The sequence below is a fragment of the Rousettus aegyptiacus genome, unplaced genomic scaffold (genome assembly GCF_014176215.1).
Source record: "Rousettus aegyptiacus isolate mRouAeg1 unplaced genomic scaffold, mRouAeg1.p scaffold_m13_p_9, whole genome shotgun sequence".
In the NCBI taxonomy this organism is placed as follows: domain Eukaryota; kingdom Metazoa; phylum Chordata; class Mammalia; order Chiroptera; family Pteropodidae; genus Rousettus; species Rousettus aegyptiacus.
The window spans coordinates 39,815,609-39,841,473 of record NW_023416312.1 but is presented as its reverse complement, the minus strand read 5'-3'; the positions used below and the strand labels follow the sequence as shown (position 1 = coordinate 39,841,473).

General features: G+C 33.6%; 1 protein-coding gene across 2 annotated transcripts in view; it reads right to left on the bottom strand.

Annotated features, from left to right (window-relative positions):
* Positions 1-25,865, bottom strand: part of ATP7A (ATPase copper transporting alpha) — a 107,228-nt gene that overhangs the window by 56,614 nt on the left and 24,749 nt on the right. For both annotated transcript variants that reach the window (XM_016132642.2, XM_016132643.2), the window contains exon 2: positions 6,755-6,895. In XM_016132642.2, coding sequence (XP_015988128.2) covers positions 6,755-6,874 — 120 coding nt within the window. In that variant the 5' untranslated portion in view covers positions 6,875-6,895. The remainder of the gene's footprint in view (positions 1-6,754; positions 6,896-25,865) is intronic.

The following is a 25,865-nucleotide window of genomic DNA, read 5'->3' as shown; positions in this document are numbered from 1 at the left end:
TTTAGCGATTCTGCACTTAAAAATATAATGAGCTTCTGATTATTAGGAAGAATCCATTGGCTACCTGAATTTAAATCTTGAGCTAAATTTGATGTCTACTTAGCCAAAGCTCCTTTTAGAATATTAACATCTACTCTGGATAGTGTGTCTAAAAATTTATCTTTTGCATGTGCATCTGAACTAGTCATAAGAAAACCACTTTAGGACTGATCCGAGCTAATCAAATCCCAAAGTTACATTAGCTTTCCATCATTACTGTAACAATATTGTATAAAAGCAAAATTACAGAATCCCTACAGTAATTAGAACTACCACCAATATGAAGTTCTCTTAATAATGCTGAATACTTAAATAATCTATTACTATATCACTACACAAACGAGGACACAACTCAGTCAAAATGACACATCTGGGGATTGACTTAAGAGTCAGCAATTCACAGTATAGTATTTAAGGAAAAGCAGCCATATACTACTATAATTATAGTAGAAACCCCCAAACTTTTAACCAAAAGGCAAAATTGTTCATTTCTTTTGTCTTTTAAATACAAGTTGGAAAGAAATAGGGGAGTATAGGTGAAGAATCAAACTGAATGAAGCATGGGAAAGTGGTGAAATTAGCTTCACTCTGAACAATGCTGAGAATCCTGAAGACAAGGAAGGGTGGAGGGAGGACAGCAAAAAGGCTTGGAAATGGCATGGAGATAAACTAGGAAATTCCAATCTACCAGTCAGGGACCTCTACCTTAACAAAATACAACAGGCAGGAAGGCCTAGATCACTCTTAGAAGCATCAGCAAAACACATCAAATTCAAATGATGAAAACGTCATGAAAATAAATAGCAAGGATTCTCCTCAGTGATAGGTACAGGGAAGTTCCTTGTACTAGGCTATCCACTCTGTGTATGTTTGAAAGTTTTCATTAAAAGTAAGTATTCATTAACCAAGTGGGACTTATCCTGGGACTACACCGCTGGCACATTTGAAAATCAATGTAATTCACAATATTAACAGTCTAAAGAAGAAAAATAACATGACTATATCCAGATGCAGCAAAAGGACATGAAAAATTCAACATTCATTCATAATTAAAAATAAAAAGTCTCAGAAAACTAGGAATAGAAAGAAATGTCCTTAACCTGACAGGGCATCTACAAAAACCCTACTACTAATACAATAGTTAATGGTGAATGACTGAATGTTTTACAACTATAATCAAGACCAAGACAAAGATGTCTACTCTCACCATTCGAAATTTTATTGGAGGATCTAGCCAGTTCAATAAAGAAAAATAAAAGACATACATACTAGAAGGGAAAAGAAATAAAACTATTTTTATGCTCCAAGATATAATTGCTTATCTAGAAAATCCAAAGGAATCTACAAAAAAGCTAATAGAGTAAATCACTTTAGCAAAGTTCTGGCTACAAAGGCAACATATAGAAACAAACTACATTTCTATATGCTTATAACAAACAATTGAAATTGAAAATTTTAAAACATTACCATTTAATTTCATTCAAAAAATGTAAAACACTTACATATAAATCTAACAAAATATATGCAGGATATGCGTGCCGAAAACTATAGATCCCTGATTAAAGAAATGAAGAAATGCCTAAATAAATGGAGAGATAAATCATGCGCGCAGATTGAAAAATTCAGTATTCTTAAGATGTTAATTCTATCCAAATGAATCTACGGTCAACATAATCCCAATCAAAATCTCAGCCAATATTTGTGTAGAAATTTACAAACTGATTCTAAAACAAATATAAAAAGTAAAGGAACTAAAGTAGCCAAAACAATTTTGAAAAACAATAAAGTTGAAAAATCACACAGCCTAATTTTAAGATTATAAATCCACAATAGTAAAGACTGTGGTATTTATTGGCCAAAGGATAGATAGATCAAAAGAACAGAAGAGAGTTTACAGATATCTAAATATACCAATTGATTTTCAGCAAAGATGCAAAGGCAATTCAATAGAGAAAGAACAGGTTTTTCAACAAATAGAACTGCTTAGAAAAACTGGACATCAACATGCAAAAAAAGGAACCTCAGTCCATACCTCACAGTGTATACACATTAATTCAGAATGGATCATAGACCTAAATATAAAGCCTAAAATGATAAAACTTTTAGAGGATGACATAGAAGAAAAACATTTGGGCATTGGATAAAGCCAAGATTTCTTAGATATGACACCAAAAGCATTATCCATAAGGGGGAAAAGTGGATAAACTTGAATTAATCGAAAGTAAAAAGTTCCACTCTAGGAAAGACTTTTTCCCCCCAAGGGAACAATCGATAATGTAGTAAGTGCACATTTGGCAGTTCTTATTATGAACCCGAATCCTTGTTTAGGTATACCTAACTGGGAAAGACACTTTTAAGAGAATTAAAAGTCAAGGCACAGACTGGAAAAATATTGGCAAAACACATTTCTAAGAGAAGGTACATCCAAAATATATATAAAGAGCAATCAAAATTGAAAAAGAAAAAAAAAAGCTAAAAATCTGATAAAACATTTGACAGACATTTTACCAAAGAAGGTATAAAAATTCCTAATAAGCACATGAAAAGATACTCAGCATCGTTAGCCATTAAGGAATTGAGAATTAGTGAGATACCATTACACACCCACTAGAATGCTAGAATGTCACTAAAAAGACTGATAATACAGTGTCAGAGAGGATGTGAAAAAAAGTGGAATCCTCAAACACTGCTGATAGGAAGGTAAAATAGTACAGCCATTGGGGTACATCATTTGTCGGTGCCTCAAAAAGTTAACCATACACTTACCATTTGATGGAACAAATCCAATCCTAGAAATCTGCCTAAGAGAACTTAAAACATATATCCACACAGACTTGTATGTGAACATTTAGATTATTAGTTTTCATAATCACAAAAAATGGAAACAATCCAAATGTCTCTCAATGAGTGAATGGGTGAATAAAGTGTGGTACATCCACATGATGAAATACCCCTCAGCAATAAAAAGGAAATAACCAGTGATAATCCAACGGGTGGATCTCAAATGCATAATGCTAAGTGAAGGAGGCCAGATTCAAAAGACTATATACTATATGATTTACATGACAGATTTTAAAAAGTAAAACTTACAAGGACAAAAAAGAAGTCAGTGGTTACGAGGGGCTAAAAGGATGGGGAAAGGATGACTTCAAAGTAGGTTTACCAGATTTAGCAAACAAGAATACAGGACCTGCTACACAAAGTCATGCTAATAAGATCGGAAGACTTAAGAGCTTTGCTGAGTACATAGAAACAGACACAGAAAGGCAGCCAAAATGGGAAGACAAAGAAGCAGAAACCATATGAGAGAACAGAACAGAGACCCAGGAATAATGGAGTCAAGCAATTTAACAGATGCAGAGTTCAAAACACTGGTTATAAAGATGCTCAATGAACTTAGGGGAAGAATAGATGAACTCAGTGAGAACTTTAACAAAGAGATAAAAAAAACATAAAAATGGAAATGACAATTATAAAGGAGAACCAGTCAGAAATGAAGAGGAATACATTATCTGAGATGGAGAGTATATTAGAGGGAATCAACAGAGTGGATAAAGAAGAGGATCGAACCACTGATATAGAGGATTGGGAAGCCAAGGACACTCAATCAGAATGCCAGGAAAAAAGAAGCCAAAAGTATAATAATAATTTAAGGAGCCTATGGGACACAATTAAATGTAAAAATATCCGTGCAATAGGGGAACCTGAAAGAGAGAGAAAACAAAAAGTGGAAAAGCTATTTGAAGAAATCATGATGGAAAACTTCCCTAACCTGGTGAAGGAAACAGACATACCACCCTAGGAAGCTGAGAGAGTACCAAAAAAGATGAACCCAAAGAGGCTCACACCAAGACACATCATAATTAAAATGCCAAAGGTTAAATACAAGGAGAGAATCGGAAAAGCAGCAAGAGAAAAGCAGTTAGTTAGCTATAAGGAAGCACCCATAAGACCGGCAGCTGATTTCTCAAAAGAAACTATGCAGGACAGGAGAGCTTGGCACAAAATATTCAAAGTGATGAAAACCCAGGATCTCCATACAATCAAAAATATTTTAACCAGCAAAACTTTCATTTAGAGTCGAAGTACAGATACAGAGCTTCCCAGACAAAAATAAGCTAAAAGAATTTATCACCACCAAGCCAGTATTACAGGAAATGTTGGAGAGATTTCTTTAAGAAGAAAAAATATGTATTAAAAACATGAATAAAAAATGGTAATAACTACATTCCTATCAACAAGTACCTCAAATGGAAAAGGAATTAAGTGCTCCAACCAAAGGAGAGGGTGGCTGAATGGATAAGAAAACGAGACCCCTACATATGTGGCCTACAAGAGACTTACTTCAGATTAAAAGACACACAGAGACTAAAATGAAGAGGGTGGAAAAAGATATTGCCCTGATGGACCTAGAGGGTATTGCATTGCATGAAATAAGTCTGATAAAGACAAATATTGCATGATTTCACATACACGTGGAATCTAAAGAATAAAATAAACAACAACAAAAATGAAAACAAACTCATAGATACAGAGAATATTTTGAGGGCTACTAGACAGGAGTGGGGTTGGGGGGATGGCAAAAAAGGGCAAAGAGGTTAATACAAATGGATAGTTATAAAAATAGTCATGAAGATACAAAGTGTAGCATAAGAAAAACAGGCAACAATGTTGTCATAAATATGTAAGAGGGAAGAAGGGTACTAGATTTAGTGGGGTGATCACTTTATGAGTTATATAGATCTCTAATCACTATGCTGTACAACTGAAACTAATATATTTTTGTATGCCAACTATTATTGGAAAAACTCATTGAATTGTACAATGTAAACACAAGCAACCAATTGTCTATTATATTTCAATAAATCCAGGAAAAAATGTAAAAATATAAATTTAAATTTCATATAAATAATAAGTAATCTTTAGTGTAAGTATATCTCATGCAGTACAGTAGTTCTCAAATGATGGTCTTAGGACCAGAACTGTTAAGAGTTATCCGGGTACTTGTTAGAAATCCAAATCTGAGACCACATCCAGAACCACTAAAACAGAAATTCTGGGGGTGGGCCCAGCAATTTATGTTTTAACAAGCCCTCCAGGTGATCCTCATGCTTTGGTTTGGGAACCACTGCTCACTATTCCTGTCACTTGCAAAAATAAATAAATAAAATTAGAAAAAAATTTAAATTAAAAATGAAAATAAAAAGCTAACATGAAGAGAAAGGGGCACATGAACCTGTTTGATAAATCTATTTGCTATCGGCAAATATTAACTGAACAACCAAGAGTATTTAGTAGGTTCTCTGAGAAGAGACTATAGCAGCGATTCTCAACTGGGGGTTATTTGGCAATGTCTGGAGACATTTTTAGTTGTCACGTGTGGAAGAAGCTACTGGCATCTGGTGCGTAAAGGCCAAGGATGCTTGTTAATCATCCTACAAAGAACAGAACAGCTCCCCCACAATAAAGAATTATCCATCCCAAAATGTCAATAGTGCTATGGTTGAGAAACCTGGACCATAATATAAAGATTAATCAAAAGGATTTTTTTTTACCCCAAAAGCTTTAAAATCAAAGACATTTTATGAACATGGAAATAAAAAGAGTAAAAAAGAAGTGACAAAACAATTCAAGATTTCTCATACTAAAAATACTGGAATTATTCTGAGAATTTAGACACTAGTGATAGAGTTACAACACCAATTTGGTGGTAAGAGACACCTTTATGATGAAATACCAGGTTGCTTTTTTCAGAAGTTATGTGAGAGAATAAACTGGAGATGACAAATTTGAGAATCATATGCAAACCCAAATGCATCTGTAGACACTGTGTGACCAGAAAACATCCTGGCCCTAGAATCATGGAACTTGAATTCTAGTTTTGCTTTGGTTTTAGGTAGCTGTGTAATTTAGCGTAAGTCACTTCGTTATCTAGGCTTCAGTTTTCTGATATGTAAAATGAGGGAGTTAGACAATTTGAGTAATATCGAAGACCCCTTGTAGCTTTAACATACTATGCCTGTCAAAAAATGAGCACAGAAAACATTCAAAAATATTTTTTATGGGATATGAGGGGGGATAGTATCACTTTTATTTCCTGTGCTGAATTTGGTACTTTTGGTTCCTGTGTTTAGAAGGTGCTAAGAAAAATATTTTTTTTAATTTATAATAATTATATAATAATTTATGTTCATTGCAGAAAAATTAGAATACACAGATAAAACACCCTTTTTCACTAAGGTTCTGAGACAAATTATAGCAGGAAGGTATTAAGATGGTCTAACAAAAGTCCATTTTATTTTTACAATTAAAAATTGGAGTAAAACATTTAGAAAACTAGTTACAACTTGTATGCATGTGAATAAGAAAGATTACATTATTATTTAACATAACTGTCATGCTATGAGAAAGAAATCCCACAACCCTCTGAGAACAGCATCTATATTCTTATAAAATATAAATATATAAATATATAACCACAATAATGTCCAGATTCCAACTTCAGATGCTTTAAAAATGAAAAATACATAATTTCTTACTTTTTATAAAAAGAGAAATTAATGGACCAAAGAAACTCATTTAACTTCTGGGTTAGAAGTATTATAGTCTTTATTGCCAAATGTGTCAGTATGCCTATCTCAGTGTTAGAAATAATTTCCTAGAAGAAGTCTGGTCAACAGCATTTGACTTCACTAATTTCCAAAGAGAAACTTACTTTAATGTGATATACACCATTCAGTTTTCCAATCTGCTGCTCAATGGTCCAAACACAGGAACTACATGTCATCCCTTCAACAGAGATGGTGACAGTATTCACACTCATACTTGGATCCATTCTGATTTCTTCTTTACATTCCTATTTGGAAGAATGAATTCATTAATTTCAGCCACGGAAATAATTGTTTCTCAACTTTCCCCTCACCTGCTCAATTGAAAATATACTACTAATAAAATATAGACAGCATTCTTTTCTCTCACCTCATTTATGCCCATTTCAGGGCCTTTGCTTTAGCTATTGCCTTGGTTTGGGACTTTTTTCTTCCAGATGTCTGCTTAGCTAACTTCCTTGTTTCTTTCAAGTCTTTACTCAAATCTAACCTTCTTAAGGAGATTTACACTGACCACTCTGTTTAAAATTGCAACCCATTTCCCTTTTCACAGACATACTGTTTCCCCTTACATCTGCTCTATCTTTTTCATAGAATTTGTCCCCTAATACACTCCATAATTTACTTATTATGTTTATTGCTTATTATCTGTCTTCCTGTGAAGGTTTTAAAATATGTCCATAAATTCTTTGTTGCTCCTTCAAGAGGTGGAATTTAACTCCTTTCTCCTTGAGTGTAACCTGGACTTGGAGACTTGCTTCCAACAAATAAAATATAGTGTAATGAGAAGTGACTTCCAAGACTAGATAAAGGGAGCTACAGGAGGGGAGAAGAGTCATTGTGGTTTCCTCCTTGTCCTCTCTCTTCAATTACCCCATCTGTGGGAAGTCATCTGCCATGTCATGAGGACACTCAAGGAACCTTATGGAGAGGTTCATGTACTAAGAAATTGAGGCCTCCTATCAACAACAAGCAAAGACTTGAGGCCTCCTGCCAACAGCCAGGTGAGTGAACTATCTTGGAAGCTGATCCTTCAGATTCAGTTAAGCCTTTAGATGCCCATAGTTCCAGCCAACATATCAACTACAACCTCATCAGAGATCCTAAGCCAGAACAATCCAGCTAAACCACTCCTATATTCATGACCCACAGAAACAATGAGATAATAAATGTTTGTTGTTTCAAGCCTGTAAATTTTGGGGTAATTTGTCATACTGCAATAATTAACTAATATACTTCCCACTAAAATGGAAATTCCACAAAGGCAGGAACATGTTTTAATTTTTTTTTCACTGACATTAGCTTAAACTGTAGGACATTGTCATTGTTGTTTATCAAAATAGTTGAATACTGGCAGTTTCATATAGATCAATCTAATATATCCCAGGGAAACAGTGGTTTTCTCTGGTAAGGGGATGAGAGTGCGAAAAAAATATTTCACTGTATAACCTTTTGTATCTTTTTGTTTAAATGGAGATGTAATTGACATTGTATAGTTTAAGGTATACAATGTGTTGGTTTGATACATTTTTATATTGCAACATGACTTCCACTGTTACGAACACCTCTATTATATCACTTAATTATTTATTTTTTGTGGTGAGAACAATTAAGATCTAGTTGCTTTTGTACCTTGAATGTATTATCTATTTGGACACAAATACACATATACACATATGCACACACAAAAAGAACAGTGGACACGAAATACTAGAAATTACTTATATGGATGGGAGTTCATAATTGAGGCATTCTAAGATTCTTGGTCTTGTTCAGAATGTATAGAGAGAAAGAGATAAGCCCTAGATTTTGTTAAGAATACATGTTAAAATTTAAGGATAACTAGTAGGAAACTAGAAAACAGAATATATAGCTTCCAAAACAGTAGAGAGAAAAAAAGGAATAAAGAAAATATTTCCATAAAACTCTATGGTTTAGAGACTAGTGTGAAATGATTATGATAAAAGCGGCACCAGAATCAGGCTTAAGAAATCATTCAGGACAAAATAGACTTCCCAATGTATATCTAAGTGTCTCTCTTAGAGCATCATAAGATTATTCCAGGTAAATTAAAGGGTGTTAATTAGAATATTTTTAATTCTATAAGAAAAATTATATTTGGAAGAGTATATTAGCTCGATACAAACAACTTGCATTTACCTTGCAAAGATTGCAAATTATATAGGAAATACCAAGTTTTGTAAGAGGGAGAAGAGGAATGCTGTGGTTAAGAGTAAAACTTGTCAACTAAAGCAGTGATGAAGGAAAGGAAGAGGAGCAGAAAATAACCAGCTATTATTAAGATATTATCACCTAGAACTGAAGTAGAAATAAAAACATAAGTTTTAGGTCCAATAATATGCATCCAGTATTCATAAGGAGGTTTCCTTGCCTTTGGATAAAGATCCTGCTAAAATAAATGAATGGAACTACATCAAACTAAAAAGCTTCTGCTCAGCAAAAGAAACCTTCAACAAGGTAAAGAGACAAACATCTGAAGGGGAAAATATATTTGCAAGCAACATGTCTGATAAGGGCCTAATATCCAAAACATACAAAGAACTCATACAACTCAATAACAACAAAAAAACAAATGATCCAATCAAAAAATAGGTAGAGGACCTGAACTTTTCCCTAGAGAACATACAAATGGCCAACAAATATTTGAAAAGATGCTCAACATCACTAGTTATTAGGGAAATACAAATCAAAACCACAATGAGATATCATCTCACACTTGTCAGAATGGCTATAATCAACAGGATAAGTAATAACAAATGATGGAGAGGATGCAGAGAAAAAGGAATGCTCATACACTGCTGGTGGGACTGCAAATTGGTACAGACACTATGGAAAACAGTATGGAGGTTCCACAAAAGACTAAGAATTGATCTACCATATATATGATCCAGCAAACCCTCTACTGGGTATTTACCCTAAAGACTTGAAAATATCCGAAAAGATATTTGCACACTGATGTTCATAGCAGCATTATTCACAGTGACCAGGACATGGAAGCAACCGAAGTGTCATGCGATAGATGATTAGCTAAAGAAGCTGTGGTACATATATACAATGGAATATTACTCAGCCATAAGAAGAGATGAAATACTGCCATTTGCAAACACATGGATGAACCTTGAGATAATCATGTGAAGCAAAATAAGCCAAAGTTGAAGATCACATGATATCACTTATATGTGGGATATAAACCAAAAAGCAACAAATGAACAAGACAGAGACTCATCAACATGGACTGTAAACTAGTGGTTACCAGAGGGTAGAGCGTTGGGGGAGGGGGAAGTAGACAGGGTAAAGGGGGTCAAATATGTGGTGACAGAAAGAAATCTAACTATGGGAGGTGAACACACAGTGTAAATATATATAGCTTACTGTTAAAGTGTACAGATGAAACTTATTAGATTTCGATAACCAAAGTCATCATAAATAATTTTAAAAAAGATCCTGTTGTGTGTTCATAATAAAAAATTAAAGATAACAAAATCTTTTTTAAAGATTCATTTGTAAAAATTCACAATATCCAACTACAACTCTCAAAAGTGTTTTCACAAATACTATGGTTTACACTATTTTCTCCCAAAAGTCATTTCTTAATAAAATGGTAATATCGGTTACCTCCTAGGAGTGACAGAGGGTAGGTGGGTGGGGGTGGGGGGAACTTTTGCAATTTGAATTATGTGAATATAAAGCCAATTCAAAATAAATAAAATTTATTAAAAACTATGTAAACCAAAACACTTCTTTGCAATTAATTTCTTCCAGTGGTATAAAAATGACTACTACATCATCTTAGCTTTGCTAAGCTCAGAGAAACAAACAAAAACTGCTACTGAATCATACTTTCTATTCCTAACAAAGCAAAATGATTAGTGAATTCTTCTCTCTTCTTCAACTGGTTTCTGAGGAGTTTTGAACAAATGGACCACCAATATAATTTCCAAATATCTAAAATAACAGAAGTTCGTTAGGGGATAATATATTTTCAAACTAGTTTTAAGCATATATTTTTTCATTATATGTCAGAGGCTTTTATTTCTGTACACCTGTTATGCCATAAATTCATGGGTTCCAGTAGCTCGGGCTCCTTTCCATTGGTTCTCACAAAGTGTTTCTCTGGCTGGAGCAGGCTGGTGCTTCAGTTGAACCCAGGTACTTTTCTCTTTAGCTTCCTCCTTTTTTCAACCATTTTTCTTCACATGTTTCAGGAAACTATCTCAGTTCTTAGAATGCTTAATATGCTCAATATGTACATTAATTCTCTTGGCAAGAAACTTGTCCTTAACTTGTTTATTTACAACAATTTTAATCACATGCTGGATAACATTGTAGACTCTTAGAGTTGTACCATGATAACATTTGTGGGGCACTCCTTTTTGAACAGTGCCCATTCCCCCTGATGTCTACATCATCACCTTTCTTGTAGATTTGCATGTATGTGGCCAAAGGAACAATTCCATGTTTTCTAAAAGGCCTAGAGAACATATAGTGGGTACCTCTTTCCCTTCGTGATCATTTTGGCGAATTACTGGAAGACGGCAGTTCTGTGTTCCCACCTTTTGGCTACTAAGAATAATTCTGCTATAAAAATTAATATACAAATTTTTGTGTTTTCATTTTTCTTGGGTTATACTTAAGAGTGGATTTCCTGGGTCATACGATAACTCTACCTTTAATTGAGGAACTGCCACACTGTTTTCCAAAGCTGCTACACCATTTTACATTCTTGCTAGTAGCATATGAAGGTTCCAATTTCTCTAGCTCCTCACCAACACTTGTCATTATCTGATATTTTAATTCTAGCCATCTTATATGTTAAGTGGTATCTCACTGTAGTTTTGATTTGCATTTCACTGATTAACTGATGTCGTACATATTTTTCATGTGTTTATTGGCTATTTGTATGTATGTATGTATGTATGTATGTATGTATGTATATGTGTGTGTGTGTGTGTCTATATATATATATTTTTAAGAATGTCTATGCAAGTCCTTTATACCCATTTTTCAATACAGCTTTTGGGGTTTTTGGTTGAGCTGTAGGATTTCTTTACATATTCTACATATGAGTCTCTTATGTGATATATGATTTCCAAATATTTTCTCCCATCTGTGGGTTATCTTTCTATTCCCTTGATTAGAGTCCTTTGATGTCCCAAAGTTTCTAATTTTGATAAAGTCTGCTGTATTTTTTCTTTTGTTGCCAGTATTCATTTTTTTAAATTGAGATTTAATTGACATTTAATAGTTTGTCTTAGGTGTACAACATAATGTTTTGATATATGTATATACTGGAAGATAATTAGCACCATATGTTTAATTAACATCCTTCACCATACAGAGTTAACAAAATTTTTATTGTGATGAGAACTTCTAAGATCTACTCTCATAGCAACTTTCAAATATAAAATACAGTATTGTTAACTATAGTCACCATGTTGTACATTATAACTCCAGGACTTATTTATAACTAGAAGTTAATAGATTTTGACCACCTTCACCCATTTTGCCCATCCCAGCACCCCTCCTCTGGCAACCCACCAATTTGGTCTCTGTGTCTATGAGTTCAGTTTTTTTTAGATTCCACAAATAAGTGAGCTCATATACTATTTGTCTTTCTCTTATTTCACTTAGCATAAGGCCCTCGAGGTCCATCCATGTTGTCACAAGTAGCAGGATTTCTTTCTTTTTTATGGCCATTCACCCTTCAATGGACACTTAGGTTGTTTCCATGTATTGGCAATGAATATGAGGGTGCATGTTTTAGAAATACTGATTTCATTTTCTTTTGATAACTGCCCAAAATTGGAAGTGCTAGATCATATGGTAGTTATAATTTTAATTTTTTGAAGTACCTCCATACTGTTTTCCACCTATATTCATTTTTTAAATGATAAAATCTTAGAAAAGCTGAAAAAAATCATCCTTAGGCCCACCATTGTCAGTCTTAATTTCAACTAACAATATTTATAGAACAATTATAATTTATAATATGAGTTAACCTAAAATAAGTTCACAATTATTGGTCTATTTCTGTTATTTATTTTTAAAGTTACAGCTAAGGCTATTCCAAATGCAACAGTTAACAATTCAGTTATGTCCACTGATTCTTTGTATGAAATTAGTGTTCAATTATTACCTATTTGATATAAAGATACTTAAAATCTAGTTAATATAAAAGAATCAATTTTGTTTAATTTTTGTTTTTAATGATTTCAGGCAGGCTTTATTCAATAAGGTAAAAAAAATTATGGTCTCTAAGGAACCACACTGTCATTACATTAATATAGCCACATTTCCGACTACATCCTAATTTAAGCATGTCAAATCATCTATGACTAATATATTTTTCCTTCTGTCTTCATAATTCACTTGTGTTTTTTCTTCTAAACTCTGCTTAAATTAGACCTTACACACTAAACCTCAGAGGAATTCCATCTCCCTCTTACTACTCTAATATATATATATATATATATATATAATGTGTATATGTGTGTATGTGTATATAATTGATTTTGTAATATATGTTATAGCCATCTTGCAAATTTTAAATGTTTCAAATATAGGTATAAAGTCAAGAACTTTTTTTAACCTCCCATTGCATTTAGAAAAATGACTCAGAAAATAGAGTAAAGCATAAATGATTTCATATGGTGTGGAAAAAATGTAGGCTTCTGGGAGATCATAATATCAAAGAAACAAATCTGGCATGCAGCTATTAGTAACGAAGCGACTCTGAGAACAAGAGCATCCAACAACACTGAGGGAAATAACTTCTAAAGTATTTGAGTCACTCCCTAAACACAGATGGTAATCACCATCAGTAATAACATTTCCTAAGAGGAAGAACAGTATTATAACTAGATTGTCATCTCTGGTTTGAAAACAGAAACTGCAAAAGTTGAGTACAAACATGACATGTATAAAGTCTGACTACTTAAAAACACTTCATAAAGCTGATCACAAAAGTTCAAACATTATTTTTAAATCCCCCTAAAATAATTAGTTCTCATAATTTAGAAAAAGTTTCTGAATTCTTAATAATTTATACAGTAAAATGTAAGTTTTGGATGCAGTTCTACCCAGATAATTTTTGATCACTATGATAATCAAGGAAATGGAAGTTAAAACCACAATGAATATCATTTATACCCATAAAATAGACAAAATTTTCAAAATCTGATAATACCAAGTGTTGGTGAGAAAGTGAAACAATAGGATCTCCCTTATTCTGTTGGTGAGAGTGTAAATCAATACAACCATTGTGAAATCTGCATGGCAATATCTGGTAGAGTCAAAGACATGCATATACTAGACCTCAACAATTTTACTAGTAGGCATATTTATTATCCTAAAGAAAATCTCACACCGGTACAAGGAAACATGAATAAGAATGCTCATTGCAACAGTGTTTCTAATAGTTAAAACTTTGGAAATAGCCTAAATGTCTATCAACCAGAAAATGGAAAACAAAATAGGTGGTAGTAAATATACAGTGGAGCATGATACAGTAGTTTAAAAGAATGAACTAAAATAGTGGTTCTCACTGGGAGAATGTGGAGATTTCATCACCAAAGGGACATTTGGCAATGTCTGGAAACATTTTTGGTTATCGCAATTGGGGAGGAGGGAGAAGTGCTACTGGCATATAGTGGGTAGACGCCAGGGATACCTGTAAACATCCTACAATAGACAGAAAAAACTCCTTGCAACAAATAATTATCAGCTCCACATTAACTGAACAAAGATTGAGAAACTCTGAATTAGAGCTACAAGTAGCAACCTGGATACATTTTCTCAACATAGTTGAGAAAATAAAAAAAAATGTTTCAGAAGGATACAAAGGTCTAAAAGAATACCATAATTGTTTTTCTATGAACACATATACAGTAGTGTTAGTAAAAATATAAAAATGTGCATAGAAATGATGAACTCCAAATTCAGGAGTTTGAGGAGGAAAAAAGGAATGAAATTAGAGCACAAAGGGAAACTTCAAATATATAAGTAATATTTGCCTTCTTAAGCTGGGTAGTGGATACACACCTATGTTATAGGGTTCCCTATACTCTTTGTAGGCCTAAATTATTTCATTGTAAGAATTTTAAAAGGAAAACAAATGACTAAACGTGGAGCACATTATGCTAAGTGAAACAGAAAAGACACAAAAAGACAAAAATGCATGATCTCACTTATATGTGGAATCTAAAAAATCAAACTCTTAGAAGCAGAGACTAGAAGCTGAGTGGTGGGGGAAATGGGGACATGTTATTCAAAAGGTACAAAGTTTCAGTTATGCAGGATGAAGAAACTCTGGAGACCTAACATATGGCATGCTTGACTATAGTCAATAATACTGTATTATATACTTGAAATTTGCTGAGAGATCTTAATCATTCCTAACCAAAAAAAAAGTAAATATTTGAGGTGATGAATATGTTAATTAGCTTAACTGTGGTAATCATTTCATAATGTACATGTATATAAAAACATGTATGCCTTAAATATATATAATTTTTATCTATCAATTATACCTTGATAAATCTGAAGAAAAAAAATTTTTAAACCAGCCTATTTTAGGGGGCAATAAAGAAGAAGAAAATATATAAGGAATGTGCAGAAATTGAGAAAAGTTACCAAAATTGAAACAATTCAATAAGTGAGACCAATGATAAACTCCAACACATAAACAGTCAACATCACCCAGTCTACTTTACCGGGGCTATAAAAACACCTGTTTGTTAAGAAAACTGATGATTTCGAGCTATGAGATGAACACTGAACTAGTTTTGCATTCAGGGTATCTATATAATATTTACAAATCAATTTAATTATTTCTTACCTGTTTGTGTTAATTTAAAACTACTACCACTCTAAAGTAAAAACAAAAGGAGTAAGCATTAGTTTCTCTATTATTTTATATAATGCACCTCTTTTGTTTAAATTATGTAATCCTTTAAAATGAAAATTGATCTTATTCCTTAACCTGTTTTCAAAAAACTGAGTGCCTAATCTCTTTTATCAGACAACTGTCATCATATAAACAGAGGGCTAAGATTTCAGATGAAACAGCTGGAGTAGACAAGTATATGTTTTAAAATATAATTGTTCTTTACATTTGATCATTCCCAAAAGATTAGGAGCCAGTACTTAAGACATATTCGTAAAATAAAGAAGAAACATTAAGGTAAAAGAACAGAACATTAAAATTAAGAAAGGCCAATGTGTTTTGCTGGCCATTTTTGTGACTCCTGGGCTAATCGCCTCCTTTCTTGTGATAACAATACAGGTATTTCAGATTCCTATAAAATTCCATAGTTGACAAAACTTTCATATACATGAATTTTGTGACTAACCTGCAATATAAATAAGGTAGTAAACTCCTTTTAAAATTAAGGAGGCTTACTCATGCTCATACAGCCAATTCAGGCTGGAGCCCAAAGCTAACAATGGTCTCAAAGGGATTAACTTAATAAGGCAGTGTTTTCAAAAGGCATAAAAATAAAACCAGCCAAAGGTAGGGATAGGGAAAATGCTTGAAAAATACTGGTACTCTGCAATAAACACAAGTAGAGACAAGTTCCTCAGAAACTGAGAAATAGTCCTCTAGTTATTAGGTGCCTTTCTACCAGGGGCTGAAGAATATCTGTTGCCATGACAATAATAGGTTAGAGGGGGGAAAAACATGTTTTTTAGTATGGATGCAACTTTTCCTGCCTCAGACAAAGCCATAGTTATCTCTAGAAAGTAGAGAGAAGTAGGATTCAACTACTTGACATTAAAATGTGTCAGCTACTTTCCAATCATATTATGAGTTAAATATCGTCGTAGCGCAGTTGTCTATCTTAAATTCTAAGAAGATTGGTACTTAGAATGCTTTTTTTCCCCTGCATCAAAACAATCATTTGAGTCAAGCTTGTCAGATACAATCTATAGGTAAACCACAGACTCTTTGTAATACTATAGCTTTCTTCATAAGGAAAAATCTATCCTACAATTTTAGTTCTAAAACAAAATAGTGCTTCAAACCACTGATGAAAAAAACTTTAAGTATCTATGAAATCTAAAAACGACTGTTCGTATTTAACTCTTATATAGAGTAAGGTGGAAAAGCACTTATTTTATATTTGCTATAACTAAGAACAAATTATAAAATAAATGATAAAAGATTAGTAGGGCTAAAAATGACAACTCAGTTTGACTAAACTTTTTAAATGTCATTAATTTTATTTAAAAAATTACTAAAAGGATATTAATGCTAATTACCATATTATATATTCACGTGTCTTTAAAAGTATTAACTATTAAAAAGTCTTATACTGATGTCAGAATAGACAGATCCTTGCAACAGAATAGAAAATCGCAGAAACAGACATATGTGTATATATATGAGCTTAGTATATAATAAGGGCGACATTTCCAATCAATGGGGAAATCAATAAGTGGTATTGGTATGATATGATAACTATTTGAGAACACTTTTATATCCCATCTTATATCAAATCTAATTCCAACTTAGTTAAAGACTGAAATGTAAAAAGAAAATAGAAAATGCCACAAAGACATAAAAGTGAATATTAATTAACAACAGCAACATTAAAACTTGGGGTGGGGAAGGCCCTTTGTAACATAAGCCAAAAGCAAAAACCATAAAGGAAAAAATTTTAAAGTTTAATTATATAAAATTTTAAAATTTCATGTGACAAAATATACCATATAAACAAACTACAAAAACATATATGCACTGAGTTTCTTTCGGGGGTGATGGAATGTTCTAGAATTAGATAGTGGTGATGGTTCCAGAAGTCTGTGAATATACTAAAAACCACTGAATTATGTACTTCAATAAGGTGAATCTTATGACATGTAAATTATATCTCAAAAAAAAGATATAGTAATATATATGTCACACAACTGACAAAATAAGAAATTCAAAATACCGATAAACACATGAAAACTTACATTTATCAATTAAAACAATTAAGATAAAACATTTTCCCCCTACTAAGTTAATAAAATGTGTCCATTACCATGTAGCTAAAACAGAACAAAATAGAAAACGACCTAAATTTCTACAAAAGGGCATTAGTTAAATAAACTCTAGTATATCCACATTTTTATAGATAGTTATTTCCAGCTACCCAGTATCCAAACACACATACTAAGTCAAGGAAACCCCCTCCTGCAAGAGAATGTCTTGGTAATAGGCAGTAAGACCCTGTCCCCCCTACCGAAGCCAAAGTGGGAATAGGGAATATTCCCTTACCCTTCATCCTTGAAGCTGAGATGCTAAGTGATTCTAGATCCAGCTAGGCAAATGCTTCTGCCCAAGGTTTTGAGTGGTGAGGAAGTGACACAAATACATGGTGATAGTGACAGAAAATTCAGGGCAGTTGCAGCAGCAGAGTCAAGATGTCAAAAGTGGTGGAGGCAAAAGTCCTGAGAAAGCCGGTTCCTCTGAAGAGGTCCTCACCAGACTGTTCCCACAAGGTAACCTTGGCTTGCTTAAGCCTCACTGGGTTCCCACCCACTTTCCAAGTCTAGTTGATCATCTTCTGTGTTGACTCTATAAGCAATCTTAATAGCCTACCAATAAAATCCTTGTCTAGTTAAGTGAGTCAGAATTTGCTTTTTGTTGTTTGCAAGCAAGAACTTGGCCTAATACATGTATAATAAATACCATGTGGCCATTAAAAACAATGATGTAGCTCTCCATTTACAGAGAGCAAAAATGTTCAGGATATATTAAGAAAAAGCAAATTTTCACTCTGCAAAAGTTCTCTTAACCAACCTCCAATGGATTAACCGATGGTCTCCATTCTATCACTAAAATATTCAGATGCCCACTGTATGTTTACATGCACTCCTTGTCCCACCAGCAGTGTGTTGGCATACTTGGCATAGCTGTGTTTGCTCCCAAGCCTGTTTAAACCCACTGAACTTCCTATAATCATGCGATTTAATTAAATTTTGTGTAATATATTTAATGAATATATAAACTGATGAAATACAAGTATAAAAGAGAGTTATTCTGTCTGTGAAAACAAAGGTGAATGCTTTTAGAACACTCAACAAAAGTGAGCGATAAACTACTGAAATAGCTATACATGAAACCACTTTAAAAGACTGGGGGGAAATCATAAAAATGTAAAAGATCTGTTCTCTACTAACATGAAACCAAACTAGAAATTAAAAATCTGGAAATGAAATGAAGCAATACAGATGTGGTTTATTTAAGAAAAAAAAGGAAGAATTCCAGAGAATCCATATGCAAAGAAAGAGCTTTGGCCCTATATATAAACATTAGAAAATGAATAAAAATATGTTCTAGGTTTTTAAAAAATAAATAAGCTACATATAGTTTTTATGGTTTTCTTCTGCAATTAGAAAACCACTGGTTAGAAAGTTTTCTACTATGTTTCCATTTTCTATGAGGGAAGACTCTGGAATACACCATACAACAAAGAGGAAAAAATGATTCTATTTTGTTTTAAAAGGGTCCTAGTAATTTACACTTTCAGCCTTGACTAAAACCCATCGCAAGCCAATTTTTATAAATAGTTTAATAAGATAGGATTGAGAATGTGCATCCTTAACAAGGACATCACTGAAATCTAGATTTTGAAGAATCTTCTTCTCATCACTGAATTTCCCACGTTTGTCCAATAAAGCCATGAAATTCAATGGCTTATTATAATGGCTATACCCACAATGTTATACTGCTATTTTTGTAAGTCGTTGTCATTCAGAATCCTCAGTGAAAATCAGAGATGATTTTCCTCACACACAATTTTATGTGACATTTGTTCTCTCTCTAAAAATATCTATGAGCTATAGTAAAACTGCTATTTCCTGAGAAAGGCAGACACTTTTTTAAAGTTTTATTTCATTGTGGTAAAATACATATAACATCAAATTTATCTTTTTAGCCATTTTAAGTGTAAAATTTAGTGGCATTAAATACATTCACATTGTTGTGCAACCATCACCACCATCCATCTCCAGAACTTGCTTATCTTCCTAAGCTGAAACTGTACCCATTAAACAATAACTCCCCATACATCTTTTCCCCAGCCACTGGTAACCACCATTCTACTTTCTGTCTCTATGAATCTAACTACTCTAGATGCTACATAGAAGCAGAATCATACAATATTTGTCCCCTTTTGTTTGGCTTACATCACTTAGCTTATATCTTTTTTAAAATTATTTTTATTTCTCAATTACAGTTGACATTTGATATTATTTTATGTTGGTTTCAGGTGAACAGCATAGTAGGTAGACATTTATATTATTTATGAACTATTTCCCCCCTGCCGATTAGTCTATACATAGCTATTACAATATCATTGACTATATTCCCTTTACATGCCCATGCCTGTTTTGTAACTACCAATTTATACTTGTGAATCCCTTTACCTTTTTCACCCAGCCCCAAACCGGCCTCCCATCTGGCAAGAATCAGTTTGTTCTCTGTATCTATGAGATTGTCTTTGTTTTGTTTGTTTGTTTTGTTCTTTAGATTTCACATATAAGTGAGATCATATAGTATTTGTCTTTCTCTGTTTGACTTACTTCAATTACACTTAGTGTAATATCTTTAAAGGTTTACCCATGTTGTATCACATGTAAGAATTTCATTCCTTTTTAAGGCTAAAATGTATTGTATGTATATACAATATTTTGTTTATCTAATCATCTGCCAATAGACATTTGGGTTGTTTCCACCTTTGGGCTATTGTGAATACTGCTATGAAGACTGTTATACAAATATCTTTTTAAGTCCCTGCCTTCAATTCTTTTGGGTACATACTCAGAATTAGAATTGCTGGAGCATGTGGTAATTCTGTTTAATTTTTTTAAGAACCACTATACAGTTTTCCACAGTAACTGTACCATTTTACATTCCCACCAGCAACACACAAGGGTTCCAATTTCTCTACATCCTGGCCAAACATTTACTACTTTGTTTTTTTTTTTAAATAATAGCTTCCTAATCAGTGTGAAGTGGTAACACTTCTTTGTTACATATCACTAAGGTAAATGAAGACTTGGAGAATAAAAATAAAATACGAAGTACATGGGAAGCCATAACCCTTCATTTTCAGTCATTTCATTGTTATTTTATTTAATTTACAATATATTCTTTTAATCTTTCTTGACAATTTCCCCTATATTCATTTTCTAGCAAGAACTGGTTATAATACATACATTAAATGTGAAGTATTATTGCTTTCAGTTCTATTTTATGACTCATTAGCTTAATAGGTTAGTACAATAATTTGGATTGGGTTCAAAGGGATCAGGTTAAGAAGGTGTAACAACTGGTCATTAGTAAATGTTCTTTGCTCATCATGTGCTTATTTTTAGAGTAAATATAAAAAAGGAAATGTTGTGAATTTCATTTATACCAGTTCTTTAGAAACCTAGCATTTAGATTTAAATATAGTTCCCTAAACTTTTCCTAAAGATAGTAAGCATATATATACTTAAGGGGTAGAGTATATTAAAGGGTACAATATTGTGCTTTCAGCACTGTAACTGAATAGACAAATAATAAAGAAGCAATACTAGTCATAATTATTACGACAAAATAGACTGATCAGTAAAGATAATGTGGGTAATATCTAGAATCTAAGAACATATTATTCTTTCACCCTGAACAACCTATTTGTTATATGTGTTTTGGAAGGTAATAGCAAGAGGAACTGATCATTAGAAGTTACTTATTTATAAAAAAAAAAATTGAACTACCATACGACCTAGCAATTCCACTTCTGGGTATTTACAAGAAAACAAAAACACTGATTTAAACCTATGTTCACTGCAGCATTATTTACAATAGCCAAGATGTGGAAACAAACTAGATATCCATTGATAGAATGGATAAAGATAAATGGAATATTACTCAGCAGTAAGAAAAAAAAAACATGAAATCTTTCCATTTGCAGTAACATGGATCAACAGGGTATTAGGCTAAGTGAAATAAGAAAGACGGAGAAAAACAAATACCATACGAATTCACTTATACATGGAATCTGAAAAAAAAAAAAAAGAACACAAAACAAAAACAGACTCACAGAAACAGAACAATCTCATGCTTGCCAGAAGAAAAGCGAGTGGAAGAGGGTAAAAAAGGTGAAGGAGAATAAAAGGCACAAATTTCCAGTTATAAAATTAATAACAGAGATGTAGTGTACAACACAGAGAATATTGTCAGTAATATTGTAATAACTTTGCTTGCTGACAGATAGTTATTAGAATTAGTGTGGTGGTGATAACTTCATAAGGTATATACTTGAAACTAATACAATACTGTATGCCAACTATAGTTGAATAAAAAAATGTTTAAAGTTACTTATTCAAATATTTGTCCTTACCTAAGCATTTATAATAAATGCCTCCCACACAAGAATGAAATAACTTATAAAACATTTAAGACAAATAAAACTGCACGAAATCTCAGGAAAAAGAGCTGGAACTATTCACTTTTTTTCAGTTCTCTAGAAAAGTTTGGTGTTATATTGGTATTATTTCTTTACAAACTGGAAGAATTCACCAGAGAAGCTATTTAGGCCTTGAGTTTTCCTTGTGCAAAGGTTGTTATATCAATTATTAAGAGGTGTATTAAAGTCTCCTACCATGGTTATGTACCTAGTTCTCCTTTTAATTCTACCAATTTTTGTTTCATATATTTTTAAACTATGCTAGTAGGTACATAGAAAGTTATGAATATTACATCTATCTGTTGAATTAATATTTTTAATCATTATGAAGTGTTTTTCTTCTCTCCAGAAAAATCTCGACTCTGCTGACAGTATGGTCACACCAGTTACCTTTTGGATAGTATTTGCACAAAGTATTTTTTCATCCTTTTATTCTTAACCTTTCTATGAATAGCATATAGTTGCATATTATTTCTTGAGTAGCATTTAGGGTTTTTTTAAAAATCTTTACAAGCTCTGCTCTGAACTGTAATATTTGATCCATTCACATTTAATTAATTTAATTTAATTTAATGATATTTTGGTGTTTATATTTATCACATTGTTGTTTTCTATTTGTCCCAAGTGACAAATAGACCCTTTTTTCCCCTTTCTTGCTTTATTTTAACCAAATATTTTATTCATTCCCTTTTTCCATGTAATAGCTTGATAGTTTTAAAAAATTATTATTTTAGTACCCTAGAGATCACAATATGTCTCCTTGAATTATTATAGTATAACTTAAATTAGAACTTTCACCTCTGCCTAAATAATGTAAAAATTTTAAAATATGTTAACTTCATTTAACATACCCCATCCCTCATTACTGGTTTCCTATTGCTGTTGTAACAATTTTCAACAAATACAAATGCTAGGAGGTCAGTAGTCCAAAGTGGGCATCACTGAGTGAAGTGATGTGAATGGAGCGAAGTCCACTTTGAGTCAGTGATCAATATTAATATCACAACTAGTGGGACAACTAAGAATTATGTGTCTCCTATGTACCACCTATGAAGTATTTACACTAAAAAATCTTTAACATGTATCTAATCTTTATTTTTATTTTATTATTTATTATTATTTATGCCAAAAGCACCTGGTCTTCCTAGGTGGTCTCCCATCCAAGTACTAACCAGGCCCGTAACTGCTTAGCTTCCAAGATCAGACATCAGGCTTGTTCAGGGCGGCATGGCCATAGACCATGGACCATGGCTCCACTGGGGTGCGAACTCAAGATCTTCTGTGTATAAAGCAGACGTGCTAACTGCTACACTATGGAACCACGTCTTCTAGTCAAATCGTTAGAACTAACTTCCAATACACAGGAAAAAAGAGAAACTAAAAGTTTTCATCTTGTAGTCAAGGAAAAAGTAAAAATAAGCAAGGTGTTGGCAGGGTTACGTTCTTTCTGGAGGCTCTAGGGGAGAATCCACCTCTGATTTGATTCAGCTGCCTGTATTCCCTAAATTATAGCCTCCAGCCCCCAGTTGAATTACTCCCAATTCATCTTTCTCTGATTCTCCTGACACCTTCTTTTACTTATAAAGACCTTTTACTTATAAAGACCTGGATTATCCAGGGTGATGCTTCCATCTCAAGATCCTTAACTTAATCATATCTGCAAGTTCCCTTTAACCTTGTAAGGTATTCACAAGTTCTAAAGATACAGACACAGATGTTTTTATAGAGTCACTATTCTGTCTGTGTACCACACCCTTCCTACACTTTGTTAGTGGTATCACATATTTTAATTCAATATGTTCACAAACATGTCAAAAAGAAAAGCTCTACCTAACAGTAGAATGCCAATTACTAAGTGTAGACAGAATAATGAAGTTTGAAAATCATCATTTGGCAAGTACCATAGTAATAACTGACTGAGGAAGAAATCACTTTTAGACACTAAAAATAGTGGGAAAAAAAGTTTGATGAATATTTATGTAATTTCAAGTACCACCCTACAAATAATTAACATGTACTAATAAATAAGTATAAATGCTTCTTAATTGACTTTATGGCAAAAAAAAAATCTTTTAAACAACAATACAAATTATCATCATAATTAGTGAGACAAATTGATATACTATGTTAACTATTCAAAAGAAAACTGACTATATTAATATCTAAGTAAATTTTAGAGGGAGGATTAGAGTACAGATTAAAAAAATGGGCATTTCATAATAACAAAGGGGACAATTAATAAGGAAGACATAACAAAGATAAACCTAAAGAGGCCACACCAAGACACATCATAATCAAAATGCCAAAGGTTAAATACAAAAAGAGAATCTTAAAAGAAGCAAGAGAAAAGCAGGGGGCACCCGTAAGACTAGCAGCTGATTTCTCAAAAACAAAACAAAACAAACCCAAAAAACAAAAACAAAAAAACAACCATGCAGGACAGAAGGGCTTGGCACAAAATATTCAAAGTGATGAAAACTCAGGACCTACAAGTAAGAATACTGTATGTATCCAGCAAAGCTATCATTCAGAGTTGAAGGACAGATAAAGAGCTATCCAGACAAAAATAAACTAAAGGAATTCATCAACACCAAACCAGTATTACAGGAAATGTTGGAGGGAATTCTTTAAGAAGAAAAAACATGTATCAAAATCATACATAAAGAATGGTGAAAAGGGGGGAAAAATGGCGTAGGTGATAGAGGCTCTGGGCATCCCTCTGGCAACCAAATCAAAGTTGTGACAAGGAGCAAATAGCAAGGAAAATTGCCTTGGATCTAGATGAACAAGCCATACAAATAGAAAGAGAACTAAGAAAGCACCCTGCAACAGCAGAGGGTGGGACAGGGCGAGGACGTGAGACTGCCTGCTCCCAAGCATGGAGTAGGACAGAGGCTGTGTCAGCGGCAGCCGGCAGCTGCAGCTGCCTCTTAAAGGGGCCATGTCAATGACTGGACTTTAATGGTGATGGACCTGCTCACTATGTGTACCAGCGCTGGTTTGGCTGCACAAGGAGCACCAGAGACTTACAAGGGGACACTGACTTGTCCGAGTAAGGGGCAAAGAGAGACTTGCTATGTGCAGAAGTGCTGGTGGTATCCATTGTTCCTCTGTTGAGCCCTCCTCCCTCCCAATAGGTAGACTCAGAGCCACCACAGCAGAGACCTCATCAAACTGGATAACAACGGTCACTCTGCCCAGAAGATGCCCTGAAACTCAGCCTCCCCCAACTCACAGCCCCACCCAAGCCACATCCAGCTGTGTCCTCACTTAGTCAAGTGTCCCTTGCTGAGCAGTGCCTTGATTCACACTGGTGGAAGCTGGCCTCAGTTTCTGGTATTGCCTTTTGAGGCAGCTATAAGCACAGCATCTGTGGATTGCTTGCTGCATCTTAACAGGTGGCCCTGGAGGGACACAGCCTGGGGCTAAACTTGGCCTGCAGCTGAACCCCTCTCAGGACTGTGCCACTGGACACCTACTACACAAATCCGCACTCATGAGATCAGGAGACTTAAGAGCTTTACTTAGTACATAGAAACAGACACAGAAAGGCAGCCAAAATAGAAAGACAAAGAAGCAGAAACCATCTGAGAGAACAGAACAGAGATCCAGGAATAACGGAGTCAAGCAATCTAACAGATGCAGAGTTCACAACACTGGTTGTAAAGATGCTCAATGAACTTAGGGGAAGTGTAGATGAATTCAATGAGAACTTTAACAAAGAGATAAAAAAACATAAAAATGGATATGGAAATTA